Source organism: Nerophis ophidion, linkage group LG10 (genome assembly GCF_033978795.1).
Source record: "Nerophis ophidion isolate RoL-2023_Sa linkage group LG10, RoL_Noph_v1.0, whole genome shotgun sequence".
Lineage (NCBI taxonomy): Eukaryota > Metazoa > Chordata > Actinopteri > Syngnathiformes > Syngnathidae > Nerophis > Nerophis ophidion.
This window is the reverse complement of record NC_084620.1, coordinates 21,090,880-21,105,185: the sequence shown is the minus strand read 5'-3', so window position 1 is coordinate 21,105,185 and position 14,306 is coordinate 21,090,880. Positions and strand designations below refer to the sequence as shown.

Sequence of the window (14,306 nt, the reverse complement as noted above, 5' to 3'; positions counted from 1 at the left end):
AAAGGAGTCCCAAACGTTTCCTCATTTGTCACCATGCAGGCAGGTGTTCAAAGATGCTCAGGGAAGCCTTGACATGGACGGCAAGTTTTCTCCCCTCTACCGTCAGGACAGCAGCAAAATCTCCACGGACGACATCATCAAGCTCCTAGCTGACATCAGGAAGTGAGTCTTTGACATTGCCCTGCTATTACAGTGCTCTTGCAGATTTATGCCTCAAAATGTGCCTTAAATAAATGTTTGTCTTGAATCAGACCCGAGAAGAGCAAGATTCAGACCATCCCTGGACAGCTGAATGTCACTATTGAGTGTGTCCCGCCCGACTTCTCAAGTATGTAAACATTTCTAAACACCCCCCCTTTTTTTCTTAGGCTCTTTTACTCTAGCTATTTTACAGCAGGTCTTGCTGTGCCATGCACGGGCTTATCTGAAACAGATAAGACACCCCATTCAAGTCTGCAGAGGTGGTCACACCTATGCCCGGAATGCTGCAAAGCAATCTAACAATCTGTTTTGTTGGGTTTACCGATACATCAGTAGTACGCGTAGAGAAGTTGTGTACTGCAATTAAAAATAAGACATTTAGATTATCCAAAGACATGCACCTGGGTATAGGTTGACTTGTAACATTAAATTGGCCCTAGTGTGTGAATGTGAATGTGAATGTTGTCTTTCTATCTGTGTTGCCCCTGTGATGAGGTGGTGACCTGTCCAAGGTGTAACCCGCCTCCCGCCCGAATGCAGCCGAGATAGGCTCCACCCCGCGACCCCGAAAGGAACAAACAAAACAAAATGGATGGATGGACATTATATTTGCAAACTAGCATTGTTAAATTGTGTGAGGCCTAAACACCAAAACTTTGCATCCATCCATCATTATGTGGAGATATGAGACCCAGCAATTGAGCAGTGCCAAGTTTGGCTCTGATCTGTTGGTCACGTTTTGAAGAAACTTTTCACACCAAGCTCAGCTCAACTAAAGAGAGTACTTTCTAATCAAGTCTTTTTTGGGAATGCCCAAAACACTGCTGGAATTCAATGACAGTCAAGATACAGTGAAACCTTTATTTATGGACAGAAATTGTTCTTGAACTGGGTTCATAAATAGAAATGTAGCAAACTTCTCCGTAAGAAACAATGTCAACATAAATAATGGGTTCCAGCCACAACCAAAGTACATATTTCACTAAAAGCTTGTACACGTTGAACACAATACAAAGTACTATACAGCACAGTGTATACCAATCAAGCATAACAAAAGGGTGATTGCTCAACTTTATATTTAATAAATAAGGCAAAAAAAACAACTAAACTGTCCTCATTTGCTGCCGTATACACACACGCATGCACACACGCACACACACACACACACACACACACACACACACACACACACACACACACACACACACACACACACACACACACTGTTACTAGCCCTGCAGTGCACTCACAATCACACTTGAAATCACAAAAATGTTAAACTTTTACAGCCAAATCACTACATTGATTAGGCATGAAGAATAACATCCTCTTCACCTTGTCACTTTATATAGGATAGGATAGACTTTATTCATCCCACAATGGGGAAATTATGTGTTTGCAAAGCATATAAAAAGTCAAAAAAAATAAGGTAAAAACATTTCAGTAGACGGGTGGGGGATTTAAGCAAGGTAGTGTCGACCACACTGTGGATACACACATAGCTTGTCCGTTGCTTTCTTTGGACTGTTACTGAGTTGGCAGCACTAGAAAAATGTTGTAAAAAGGCTAAAAACATACTTAAACAGAACACAAAGTAGCACAGTAGCTGAAAGTAGCACTGTGCTGATGGAATGAGCACCGGAGAGCGATCAGCCCATCCACACTAGATGGATGCATAACTTGTAAACTGTAAATTGAAAGGTTTATACAATGAGGGATTTCGTAAATCGAGCTTCCACTGTATAAGAATACCTAAAATCACATGGGGAAGAAAAGAAAGAGCATTATGCATTCGTCAAGGGCTCCTTCACACCAAAAAAAAGTTACTCGGTGGGCATTTTGGTGCCGTTGGCATAGAACTCCCACTGCTCTTTTTGTCACGAGCACAGTAAAACCCATAAGAATAAGGTATGTACTCAATGGAGCAGGTTTTCTGACGTATTACATGGCATTCAAGTATTCCAAACCAAAATGTTGTCTGAATCGGTAGGTAAATTTTATTTTCTGCTTTTCTTTGCTGGCTTTAATGTCAACAAAAGCTATTTAGGAGGGAGAGAGCAGCGAGACAGCTCTAGTAATGTATTTTTTTTTGCGTATTTGTAATTAAGCATGATGGATGCTGACACTTTAACACTCATGATGTCTTTAGTCAGTGTAGCGTTTTCATTTGAGTTCAAGTGGACTGCTCCGGACCGAAGTTTTGTTTGCACTTGACCAAATGAAAATTTCTAGCAGAGCAAGCGCCCCAGTGTTTTTAACCGAATACATGGCAAATGTGAACACAACCGAACTAAAAAACTAACCCATGTACTGGACTGTATTTTGCTTCCCAGACACGGTGACCTCCTCTTACATTCCTGTAAAACCCTTTGAGGAAAGCTGTGAGCGTGTGTCTGTGGAAGTGGAGGAGTTTCTCCCCGAGGAGGCCAAGTACAACTACCCCTTTACCACGTACAAGAACCAGCTCTACATCTACCCTCTGCAACTCAAATATGACAACCAGAAGAGCTTCACCAAGGTGTGCGTATCTCACAATGGAGCTGTTCTGGAGAGCTGAAGAATATGTCTTAGTTAATGTTGCTTTTTTTCCTCTGTGGTAGGCAAGAAACATTGCCGTCTGCATACAGTTTCGGGATTCTGATGAAGAAAATGCAACACCTTTAAAGGTTAGATATAACAGAAGACAAGTTTTTTTAGACGGTGCGCATGTTAAAAGGAAGTCTGGTGCGATTTCTCTGTGAGTACCGTTTGTTTGGGAAAGTTTGAAAGCAATCACCACAACCCTTCACCAACCAAGCTAATCGAGAACACTTTAGAGATGGCTCTCGGTCCGCTTGCAAGTGAACTCTGTTGCGGTTGCTATGCACGATACAGAAATACCCCAACAGTTGGCATTTTTAGTTTGAAATATTTTAGGCAAAGGTGGGTATACTAACATGCTACATTTACTCTTTTGGACACATTGGGCTTTTCAGAGTAATTTTAATGCAACATACTTTTTACTCTTATTTTGTTAACATTGTCTATCATTTCGATCACCACATTTATTTACATCATTATTATATTTGTTTACAATCTATCGGTTACTGCTTGAAAACACACATTTGGTTCGTTAGAGAGACTTCTTCCAGAGGGCACGTCATGTGACACTGTTTCACCAATCCAGCATAAGCACTAGTGATGTTTGACTCCATTTCACCAATCAAACGTAGCCTGGTAGTCACATGATTAAACTCAAACTATACACACTGTAAAAAGTTATGACATCAAACGAGGCAGCACATCTCTTCTACGTTTACTTACACACCAGGAAAAAGAACATTTATCTTATGTGCTGTCACCTTCTGATTTTAGGTTAGCTGTCCATTTAAGTCCTTCCTTTCTGTCTGTTCTTTACTGTGCAGCCTTTGGTCCCATACCAAAAATACCAGTGAGGATTCTACCAAATTGCTGACCAAGAATCTTTTTTCTTTTGTGTTTCGGACCAAAGTACTGAACCATGCAGCCTAAAATACGGGTGCTCTCCAAATCTTTATTTTCCCCTTTCATTGGGATTTTGAGTTGATGGCGACAGTGAAAAGATATGCATGCTCCAGCAAGTTTGTTTTCGCATATGTTTCATGCATGTTCTCTGTTGATACTAAAAAAAATGCACTTTTGGTGGCCAGGAAGAAGAGGAAGAAGCAACATCGGTTATAATGGCTGCTGCTATAGGAAGGAAAAATGTACGCTCAGTGTTTGTGCCTGGGTTGCTTTTCTTCTCTTAAAAATAGGAGGCTCTTTTTTTATAGAGCTGCCTTAAGTTTGTGCTTTTGATATAATTTTATGCATGCGTTGATCTGATAGGAGACACTGCACTTCTTGCTTTCATCAGCCATACATGATCCTTTACATTTTATATTTTTTTAGCTTTAGAGGCACAATGCTAGTATGAACACTGTTAAATAAGATATAAAGCAGCACCTGTAGCCACACCCTCACCCTCATGCCAAAACCATGCAATCAAGTTTCCCATCTTAGTGCCCCTGTCTTTTGCCCTTGGCTCTGCTGTTTTTCTATGATGGTACGACTCAGCCATTTGCAATCAAAGACATCTAATCTAATTCCCTCACACCCCACCCACTACATCACCTCCTGCACATCCTTAAAAGGGAAAAAAAAGCAGACTGCTCTAATCCGTCAGTTTCACTCAACTGTTATGTTATTATCATTCCTACAGATCAGTCAGCGAAGAAAAAAAAACTGTGAATTTATGCAAAACGTTTTAATGAATTTTTGTATTTCAGTTCATCTACGGCAAACCAGGAGACTCCCTCTTTACCAGCAGCGCCTATGCCACCGTCCTGCACCACAACCAGAGTCCAGAATTCTATGATGAGGTGAGCTGCTCAATCCCTCCAAAATGTTTTTTTTTTTTTAAGCCAGTGTATGAGAAATACATATGAAGGTTTTCTCTCTTCACTGAAATAATCCAATTAATGGCAAAGCTGAGGGGGTCAATATGGCCCCCAAAGTAAATGGATTAGAATCTTAAGAAATCTCTCCCCCCCCCCCCCCCCACACACACACACACACACCTTTAGTACACTAACATGCACACAATTCAAATGCTTCAATTTGGAAGAAAAACATGAAAATCATTCATGAATGAGTCAGAGACGTGATGTGCGGTTTTTGACTAACATTCTCATGGAGGACTTACTTATTAGTTGTGTAGTCATTTTCTATATCCAGCACATTCTGTTTTATATTTTTGGGAGAAAAAAAATAAATTGTGTGAGATCCTGCAACTACATGCCCAGGTTGGAGCTATCCTCATGTGGATAATATGTGCACTGCATCATGTGCGTCTAATGAATGAGTGGAGACACGTGAATGCAAAGGACAGATAACACAGCTCACAACAAGATTTTCTGCGCAGGTTAAAATGGAGTTGCCGGTCCACTTGCACGAGAAGCACCACATCCTCTTTAGCTTTTACCACATCAGCTGCGAGTCAAGCACCAAAGCTAGCAGCAAGAAGAGGGAGGGTGTCGAGACTCTAGGTATCTATTCTATAATAGTGTTTCAACACATGCAAAGAGTGGAAGCTTTACTGTATGTATGATGTTTTACCTTTCTGTTTCTTGTGTATGGTGCCAGTTGGCTACTCGTGGTTGACTCTGCTGAAAGATGGCAGAATGCAGTCAACAGAGCTCCAGCTACCTGTAGCTGCAACCCTGCCTCCTGGATACCTCTGTCAGGACACCAAAAAGGTACCTAACTTAATGTTAGAGTTTTGGTCAACAAATGTCAGAGGTCCCTCAATAATGTATTCAAAATTTGTTCTGCAAAATCTTTTCATGCTAGACTTCAGACAGCTTAAATGTGCTTTTTGTAAGCCTTGCGGGAAAAGCGCCAATTTTTTATCTGTAACTTTAATGCTAATAAGCTTTGTGTGTCCACCTTTTGCTGACAGAATGTGTGGCTGTTGTGCATGTTATTACTTTTTTACATTTACACTGTAATATGGACTTGCCATATGTAATATATTCCAAATATTGCATAGGCCAAGATTTTTTTAGCCATAGTGCCTGGGCCCATTAATGGTCCGCAAGCGCTCCCTAGAGGGCTGTCAAAAAATATCTATTTCTCAGCTGTGGTCCTTGTTGGCGGCAGCAATACTCAGTTGTAATATCATTTTCCACCACTTGTGGTAGTATTGACAATATCAAGCAAACGGAAGAACTTATGAGCTAAGAACATTGAGTTTGAGTTTATTTCAAACATTTGAACATTTCTTAAGTGCAGAAATTATGCCTTATGTGGTGACACAGTATATTCATTTGCACTTTAAAAAATGTTTTTAACAGTTTTTGTAGTTTATTTGATGACTATTAATTTTTATAATTAGCCTGACGTAAGACTTGATAATATTTGTTATTATCACATACTTTCATATCATCATGTAAGGGAGGAAAATAGGGAGCGCAATCAATTTAGCGTTTCTGTCTTGATGAAAAACAGGAATATATGCCCAGAACACTGCGAGGAGGAGATGCAAATATAATGATGCAGAAGGTGAAATGTGATTTATTAAAACCAAAACCATCCTGCAGGTGCTATTTTACATCTTTATTTAGTCATAGGTACGCACAAATGGCTGTGGGAAAGGAGGCAATCGCACTGCAAAGACAACTGGACAGAAAATACTTTGTCCTACATGTGCAAGTCAACATATTTGAACTGTCGGAAATAAAAAATCTATTCAGCAATATCATTTTACAATTATATACTGTAGCTGCTGGATGACTTATAGGGGAAGTACACTTTTTCGGAATTCTGCCTATCATTCACAATCCCTATGTGAGACAAGACCACATATTTTTTGAGTGCTTTATAGGCAGTATAGAGCGATTCTCTTGGACTCTTTTGTAAGCGGACTTTTACTCTCATGTATTTACTATTTGCATAAAATGAATGCATAAAAAAATAAAACATATGATGTGTGCTTGTCTTATACTGTATAAGGATTGTGAATGACAGGCAGAATTCCAAAAAAGTACATTTCTCCTTAAAGGGGCTGATTAAAAAATATATATATTGGATGCGTTTTAATGTCTTCTGGTGTTTTTTAATGCTGTTAGTTTTTTAATTTAAGAAATATTTTTATATATTTCCAACATTAAAAAATGTCTTGCAATATGAATTTTCTTGCGTTTAGTTAATTCCAGATGCATGAATGCGAAGCTATGCTGTGCGCCTCCCTAAAGAGCACACCATTAGCTTGCTAAAAATTATTTCTTGTATAGATTGCGATGCTATTTTGCAAAAAAGATAGAACAGATAAAAGATGTGTGATGTTTGTTCAACAACATTGCAAAACAGTACAAGTTGGAGAGCATGATAACATGAATTTGCAGTAGATGAGTGTTTCCGTAGTGCTAGCCGCATAGTACACACAAAAACCTTATTTAGATATATCTGTCTGCACCACTTGTTATCAATTGTACATGCAGTCTTAGTAGATCACACGCAACACACCCATTAGTAACAGACACTGTTTTTTACTTCACACTTTTTGTTTAGCACATGTTCGTATATCAGGCTTTTGGTGGGCTCATCTAGCTAGGGGCGAATCAAAGGTATCATGTCCATGAGGAGGGAAGTTCTTTCCTCATGACTTCATGGAAAGAAACAACTTTAAAAGCAACGTTTGAGCATCTCTTTCTCTTGAAAGTGGGGCAAACAAGTGATGATGGATGATGATAGATAGTTCTCACCTTTTGTTGCCCATAAAAAGTCACTTTTGCACAACACTTCGGGATACTGTAGCATGTTTCATAAGCAGCGTGTGAGCAAAATATGACGAAAAATGACACTTTTGGTGTTCTTGTTGCAGCCGGATATCAAGTGGGTTGAAAATGTAAAGCCACTGTTCAAAATGAGAAGTCGTGTTGCATCAACAATATATGCTCAGGTGACACCATCAGTTCAGATTTACCTATTTACTTGGCAACACAGGGAAAATTTTATTTATTTTGGTTCCTCCATAGGACCTACATCTCCACAAGTTCTTTTTGCATTGTCAGCTCATGAGGACCACACCGGAAAGCAACCAGGCAGAGCTAATCAAATACCTTAAGGTAAGATGATTTGGGAATCATTATGGATTAAAAATTAATATACACTAGCTTCTTATAGTTGAAATCATCCTTTCACCCTTAGTGCCTGCACGCCATGGAGACACACGTCATGATCAACTTTTTGCCTGTGGTGCTGATGCAGCTGTTTGATGTGCTATCAGCAGCCACCAAGGAAGCCCAGCAGATTGCGGTCAACTCTCTTCGGTCAGTCAGTTGATCATTTGTGTGTATTATATTTGCATTTGATCGTGATGATGGCCTTCTGTGTCTCTGCAGCGTTGTCATACATGTAGTCTCTAGATGTCACGAGGAAGGGCTAGAAAACTACCTGCGTTCTTTTGTCAAGGTATTTGGCTTCTCACCTGCTTCTGCGTCCCACAAACAATAAATGCCCATTAAATATGTTTTCTCTCTCTCTTCTCAGTACGTGTTTGTGTCAACCAAGCTTATACCTGGAAAAACTGCGTACACTCATGAGGTGCTGGCTACGGCGGTCACGTCCATTCTTAAGCAGACGGCAGATTTCAACACCAGCAACAAGCTGCTAAAGGTGATTGTTGTTGTACTAATAGTAAACAGTGGGTGGCACACTTGCCCAGTAATCTGGTGCTTATTCGATCTGATTTAAGTGTGAGAGGCTGGGTACACCCTAGACTTCCATCCATCCATCCATTTCTACCGCTTATTCCCTTTGGGGTCGCGGGGGGCGCTGGTGCCTATCTCAGCTACAATCGGGCGGAAGGCGGGTACACCCTGGACAAGTCGCCCCCTCATTGCAGAGCCAACACAGATAGACAAGACAACATTCACACTCACGTTCACACACTAGGGCCGATTTAGTGTTGCCAATCAACCTATCCCCAGGTGCATGTCTTTGGAAGTGGAAGGGAGCCGGAGTACCCGGTCGGAACCCACGCATTCACGGGGAGGACATGCAAACTCCACACAGAATGATCCCGAGCCCGGGATTGAACCCAGGACTACTCAGGAACTTCATATTGTGAGGCAGACGCACTAACCCCTCTTTCACTGTGCTGCCCCACCCTAGACTTGTCACAGTCAATCACAGGGTACATGCGTTTGAGTGACATATGGGTTATTTCGATATGCCAAGTCACAGCATCTCCATGTAGTCGAGGCACGAAACAGTTTTTTACAGAACAACAAGGGACAGTTGCGGAAGCATATTTTTACAGCAAAGCATAAAGGGATATATTTTATTGTGGGTGTTTTTTTTACCCTATGTGTTTATGTTTCGCCATGTTTTTGCGTTTTTGCTTGATTGTAAAGGATCAAGAAGGTGGTCTGAGAAGGTAAACAGGAGGGATGTTCTTACATTCTTAATATCCAGTGTTTTGTTGTACATTAATATTTAAAATCCCACATTTTTTTTTTTTAGTGTACATTCTGGGTGTCTAATTAAAAAACTAAAATTCCATTCAGTTTTTTGAGGTGGTCTGCCGCAAGGCATTTTATTTTTTAGCATTCTATTTAGATATTTTTCTGTTAGTTTTTGCATTAGTGTATATCAATATACACACACACACACACACACACTCTGGTCCCCAGATGCATTTGTTTTCTATCAATCTGGTCACAAGTCAAAATAATTTCCCAGGTCTGATTTAGGTTATCCGTTTAACCTAACCTGCTTGAAGTAGTAAAAATCCCAAGCATGCACAGCAAAACCATCCCACATCCACAAAGAGTTGCCTCAACAGAAATTTGAAGCCTCGATCTTCTGACTTTTTTTAAATCTTTTTTTCTCAGTTTTAATTAAAACGTAGGTATTCTTACCTTTTGATATCTTTTCCAGTTAAATGTTTTAACATTTTAATGGGGAAATGATCAAAATTGCTTTTATTTTTCTTCAGTACTCATGGTTCTTCTTCGAAACAATGGCCAAATCCATGGCCCAGTATCTACAAGAGGACAACCGCATAAAGGTTGGTGTTTAAAACCTCTGAATATAGTCAGTTGCACGTCATTTGTGCATTTAAACGGTTGACATGGTCTCTACCAATCTCATCCCAGATGCCGCGGGCCCAGCGCTTCACAGACACATTCTACCAAGCTCTGCAGTCCCTGGTGCTGTCCATCATGCCTCATATCACCATTCGCCACATGGAAATTCCTGAGGAAGCACGCTGTGTCAACCTGAGCTTGGCCAATTTCATCAAGGTGTACACACAAACTCCACGTGGAAACACCTTGCAGCTTCACTTATGTTATTTCTCCTCCCTCCTCAGAGGTGTCTGACCTTCATGAACAGAGGGTTTGCATTTACTCTGGTCAACCACTACATGTGCCACTTTACTCTCAAAGACCCAAAGGTGTGCAAAGACAGATTGGTTTAGTTTCTGAGAGCGTGCTCATGCGTACATGTCAACCACAGGTGCTGACCGAAATGAAGTTTGACTTTCTGATGGCGGTGTGCAACCACGAGCACTTCATCCCCCTCAACCTGCCTATGGCCTTTGGGCGCACCAAGCTGCAGAGGGTGCAAGGTATGAAGGACTCTAAACACGCTTACCGGTTTATTTAGTGCCCACAGCACCTCCGTCTCCTCTCTTTTTCACCTGCATCCCACACACTGATCCCTTCTTAACAGTTCTACTGGCCACCTCATTGGGAATGTGTGTACAGTCCATTGCAAAAAACATTTTTGTATGAATCTGCATTTTATTCTATATGTAGCTCACATGATTCAGCCAGCCTGTAGTCACAATTGTAATGTTCACATTTTATTTAAATGTTGCATGGATTGTTTCACCCCCAATTACTTTATTTGTACCCCTCTCCCTTTTTGCTTGTGGTCAGATTTTATTCTGTATGCGACGGAGCTTTTTGGTCCTGTAGGTAGGTGACACTCACAATACCGTCCGTCTCTACCAGTGCCCTGCACTCTACCGCCGCCCGTCCATTAACTACCACTCGCCCGGTGCACGATGCTATTGCTCAAGTTAATGCTTGCGTGTTGCTGACTAGAGGAGCATTGCTTCTGTGGGAACTGACTCTCTCGATGAGTAATTAAATTAATCATTTTTCTTCACCTGTCTCTTGCACAATCATTAGAGATAATGATTGTTTGTGGGTACTTCCCAGGATGCACTGCCTATTTTGATGTTAACACATGGTGGCATTGCACACGGTCGCTTCTCTTTGACCACTGCTGAATTATGCTTACAGTGCAAACATATACAATTACACATTTCCTGCATGAGGAAATATATAATGAAACTGTACTGTTGTTCTTTCTTTAGTACATTAACAATATTTTAACCATGTAGGTCAATTCACAGTAGTGGTTAGTTTTGAAAAATTATGTGAGTCATATTATTGGCATCTGGGTACAGTATTTTCTAAATCAAATTCTAATTATTGTAAAATTATATTGGAACTAATATTTTATATATATATGTGAGTGACAAAGAAAGAAAGTTTCACCTTGTTATTTGTTTAGTAATATTGTACTCCACTGCTTAACAATGTTCTGACACGTCCTGTTTTGGGCCCGATCACAGAGCAGAGTCTTGAGTTCAGTCTGACTGAGGACTACTGCCGTAACCACTTCTTGGTTGGCCTGCTGCTCCGGGAGGTGGCGGCAGCCCTGCAGCAGGGCCCTGAGGTCCAACAGCTAGCCGTAAGCGTCCTCAAGAACCTGCTGATAAAACACGCTATGGACAACCGCTACACAGCTTTCAAGGTGGGTGACATGGACCTGTAGCCCAATAATCACACTCATAGCTTAAATCATCATTTCGCTGATTGCATATTTTATTAAATTAAATGATTTATTCACTGCCCTTAAGAAAACCGCAGAGGTGGTCTGCTAATATCAAGTTATCTTTGTTTTAGAACCAACAGGCGAGGATCTGTTTGCTCTACCTGCCTCTGTTTGAGCTCCTCTACCAGAACCTGAAAAAGCTGTCCGCCCCGCCATACATTTCCAGCCCCGGGCTGAATCTCAATGTCAGTCCCTGGTTTCCCTCCCCTAATTCTGAGACATATTTCTATTTGGGGGTTTTAAACGCAATGTTACTTTATTGCTTGCAGGGCTCGAGAGATGACCTCTTGTCAAACAGTTCTGCAGACAGCAGGAGAATCAGCACCACCATAGAGCGAGATTATGGTGAGTAAAGAGACATCATGTCCATAACATCACTCAAGTGACAAGTTGAAAAGATAATAATTTTTATTTGAAGGGCGTAGCTGATTATTGTGTTAACAGGAACAAACACATGATTGACATGTTGTTGCATGCAGGCCCGCCCGCCCTTACGGCCATGTGAGGAGGGAGGACTCCAGAGGCTCTCTCTTTATGGATCCTGGAACACCAGATAGCATTCAGGTTGGGCCTTTTAAATGAGTTTCCATGGTGACATCTGCCCCATATTTGCTTGTGCTTTAAATAGGCGTTTTACAGTAGTTAAAAATTAATCGTAAAGAAGAAAAACTCTGTCCATGTAGTTTTATTGTCTTCTCTTTTGAAACCTGGCTGCAGTTCTGAACACAACTAAATAATTTACTGATACGTCATACAATACATACATATGTGTGTGTGTGTGTGTGTGTGTGTATATATATATATATATATATATATATATATATATATATATATATATATAAATGTATATGTGAGTATATATGTAAATGTATGTGTGTATATATATTTATATGTGTATATATATATGTATATGTGTATATATATATATATATATATATATATACACATATATATATGTGGAAATGTATATGTGTGTATATATATGGATATGCATATGTGTGTGTGTATATATATATGTATATGTGTGTGTATATATATGTATATGTGTGGATATATATATGTGTATATATATACGTATATATATACATATATATATATTGGGAGTGGGCAAATTAATGCGTTAATTACGCGTTAACTCATCAATCTATTAACGCCGACAATTATTTTATCGCACATTTGCGTATGTTGTTTACATGCTTTTATTTTGTTAACGCCTTTTCTTAACAAGATGGCGGCACCTGGACGGGCTTCGGCTTCGAGGGGCTCTTGGTAAAGATGGAACATTTGGCAAAAATACCGGACAATTCTGCAAATTTCATGGCTGGCTTACAGCGTGGTCACTCCGGGATCACTTACGACCGCCAGACAATTCTGAATGTGATAGATCGGGCCGTTTTGGACTGAATGACGCGTGCTTGCTAGACCGGCTAGCTAGCATGGAATACTTTGCCGGCTACATCCAGCGGCCTGTGAAGCAGCGGAGTATATGTGTTGTCTGTCTATTTATGAATCATGCAGACGAGGAGTGTTGGCTGAGTTCTTAACGTTTACTTTCAGAGCGTGCATATCACAACATACAAGTTGCAGTCATGGCGACACAACCTATACCGGGCTACCGCGCATGCTCGTCACTCCTGTTGCATGCTGGGTAGGGTAGTTCTTTTTTTCCCTGGCTCATAACATCACAAATAGTACCATGTATATGATTGCGTTCAGTTTATCAAAGCACCAGGCAAACAATCGTAAAATTCCTATCATATCATTCCTAGATATGGTCATAATTATTTTAAGTGCACTACGCAGAATAAACACAACATTATTAATATTGCTACTACGGATAATTTGATCAAAAATTCCCTAAAACAGCCCACTACCTATCATATAGGTTTTTTAAACATAAGATCCCTGATAAAAAAAATGTTTCTGCTGTTACCTCAGAAATTGCCTGTTTAGATGTTATGATTGTGGTTCAGAGATTTGTATGTAGAGTATATTTATTTTCCATAACAAACAGGATAACTTAAATACCCTGGCAGTGGCAATAAGCTTAAATATTTGTATTTACATTTTTTTGAGTTGATTTTCATAAAATATGCTATTTAATTGCTACTGTTTAACAAGGACTGATTTAAATTGTGTTTGCACAACAAATGTTTGGCGCTTTTGTTCATGTGGGAGAATATTCCAATAAAGGTGCACTACACACTACTTTTGAATTCGTTATTGGGCTTTGTGTATACAATGCAGTTAATCGCGATTAATCGGAGAAATAGTGCGATTAACTTCGATTAAAATTTTTAATTGTTGCCCAGCCCTAATATATATATATATATATATATATATATATATATATATATATATATATATATATATATATATATATATATGTATGTAGGTGTGGGAAAAATCACAACTTCATCTCTACAGAACTTTCATGAGGGGTTCCCTCAATCATCAGGAGATTTTAATGGAAGCATTCACATACAATGGTTTATATAGGGCATAGAGTGGGTGGGTACAGGCAGGCGTAGGGTGTGGTGATTGGCTCATGTGTTACCTAGGAGGTGTTTCCGTCTGTGGCGGCATGTTGAAAGGATTTCACTGCGCTTGTTGAGGGATGACAGGTCTGGATGATATATAATAAACAGTTTCTCTTTTAAGCATAGTTTGCATCTTTTATTACCACTGTTGTA

At 39.9% G+C, this 14,306-nt stretch overlaps 2 protein-coding genes across 3 annotated transcripts in view; one reads left to right on the top strand and one right to left on the bottom strand.

The window, feature by feature from the left end:
• The window catches only part of LOC133560360 (dedicator of cytokinesis protein 11-like), a 31,244-nt gene extending 19,105 nt beyond the window's left edge, over nucleotides 1-12,139 (top strand). Inside the window, exons 15-35 of one of the 2 annotated variants that reach the window (XM_061912814.1) lie at nucleotides 40-162; nucleotides 252-328; nucleotides 2,535-2,719; nucleotides 2,802-2,867; nucleotides 4,488-4,580; nucleotides 5,123-5,246; nucleotides 5,344-5,456; nucleotides 7,583-7,660; nucleotides 7,737-7,826; nucleotides 7,909-8,030; nucleotides 8,103-8,172; nucleotides 8,251-8,376; nucleotides 9,701-9,772; nucleotides 9,861-10,007; nucleotides 10,076-10,159; nucleotides 10,222-10,333; nucleotides 10,647-10,685; nucleotides 11,351-11,532; nucleotides 11,685-11,798; nucleotides 11,883-11,958; nucleotides 12,093-12,139. In XM_061912814.1, the coding sequence (XP_061768798.1) occupies nucleotides 40-162; nucleotides 252-328; nucleotides 2,535-2,719; nucleotides 2,802-2,867; nucleotides 4,488-4,580; nucleotides 5,123-5,246; nucleotides 5,344-5,456; nucleotides 7,583-7,660; nucleotides 7,737-7,826; nucleotides 7,909-8,030; nucleotides 8,103-8,172; nucleotides 8,251-8,376; nucleotides 9,701-9,772; nucleotides 9,861-10,007; nucleotides 10,076-10,159; nucleotides 10,222-10,333; nucleotides 10,647-10,685; nucleotides 11,351-11,532; nucleotides 11,685-11,798; nucleotides 11,883-11,958; nucleotides 12,093-12,118 (2,119 nt within the window). In that variant the 3' untranslated portion in view covers nucleotides 12,119-12,139. The remainder of the gene's footprint in view (nucleotides 1-39; nucleotides 163-251; nucleotides 329-2,534; nucleotides 2,720-2,801; nucleotides 2,868-4,487; nucleotides 4,581-5,122; nucleotides 5,247-5,343; nucleotides 5,457-7,582; nucleotides 7,661-7,736; nucleotides 7,827-7,908; nucleotides 8,031-8,102; nucleotides 8,173-8,250; nucleotides 8,377-9,700; nucleotides 9,773-9,860; nucleotides 10,008-10,075; nucleotides 10,160-10,221; nucleotides 10,334-10,646; nucleotides 10,686-11,350; nucleotides 11,533-11,684; nucleotides 11,799-11,882; nucleotides 11,959-12,092) is intronic. The other variant, XM_061912816.1, reaches the window with a different exon arrangement.
• Nucleotides 12,140-12,833: 694 nt separating this feature from the next.
• Nucleotides 12,834-14,306, bottom strand: part of LOC133561228 (GRB2-associated-binding protein 1-like) — a 13,047-nt gene continuing 11,574 nt past the window's right edge. The window contains exon 10 of the mRNA XM_061914561.1: nucleotides 12,834-12,878. Coding sequence (XP_061770545.1) covers nucleotides 12,834-12,878 — 45 coding nt within the window. The remainder of the gene's footprint in view (nucleotides 12,879-14,306) is intronic.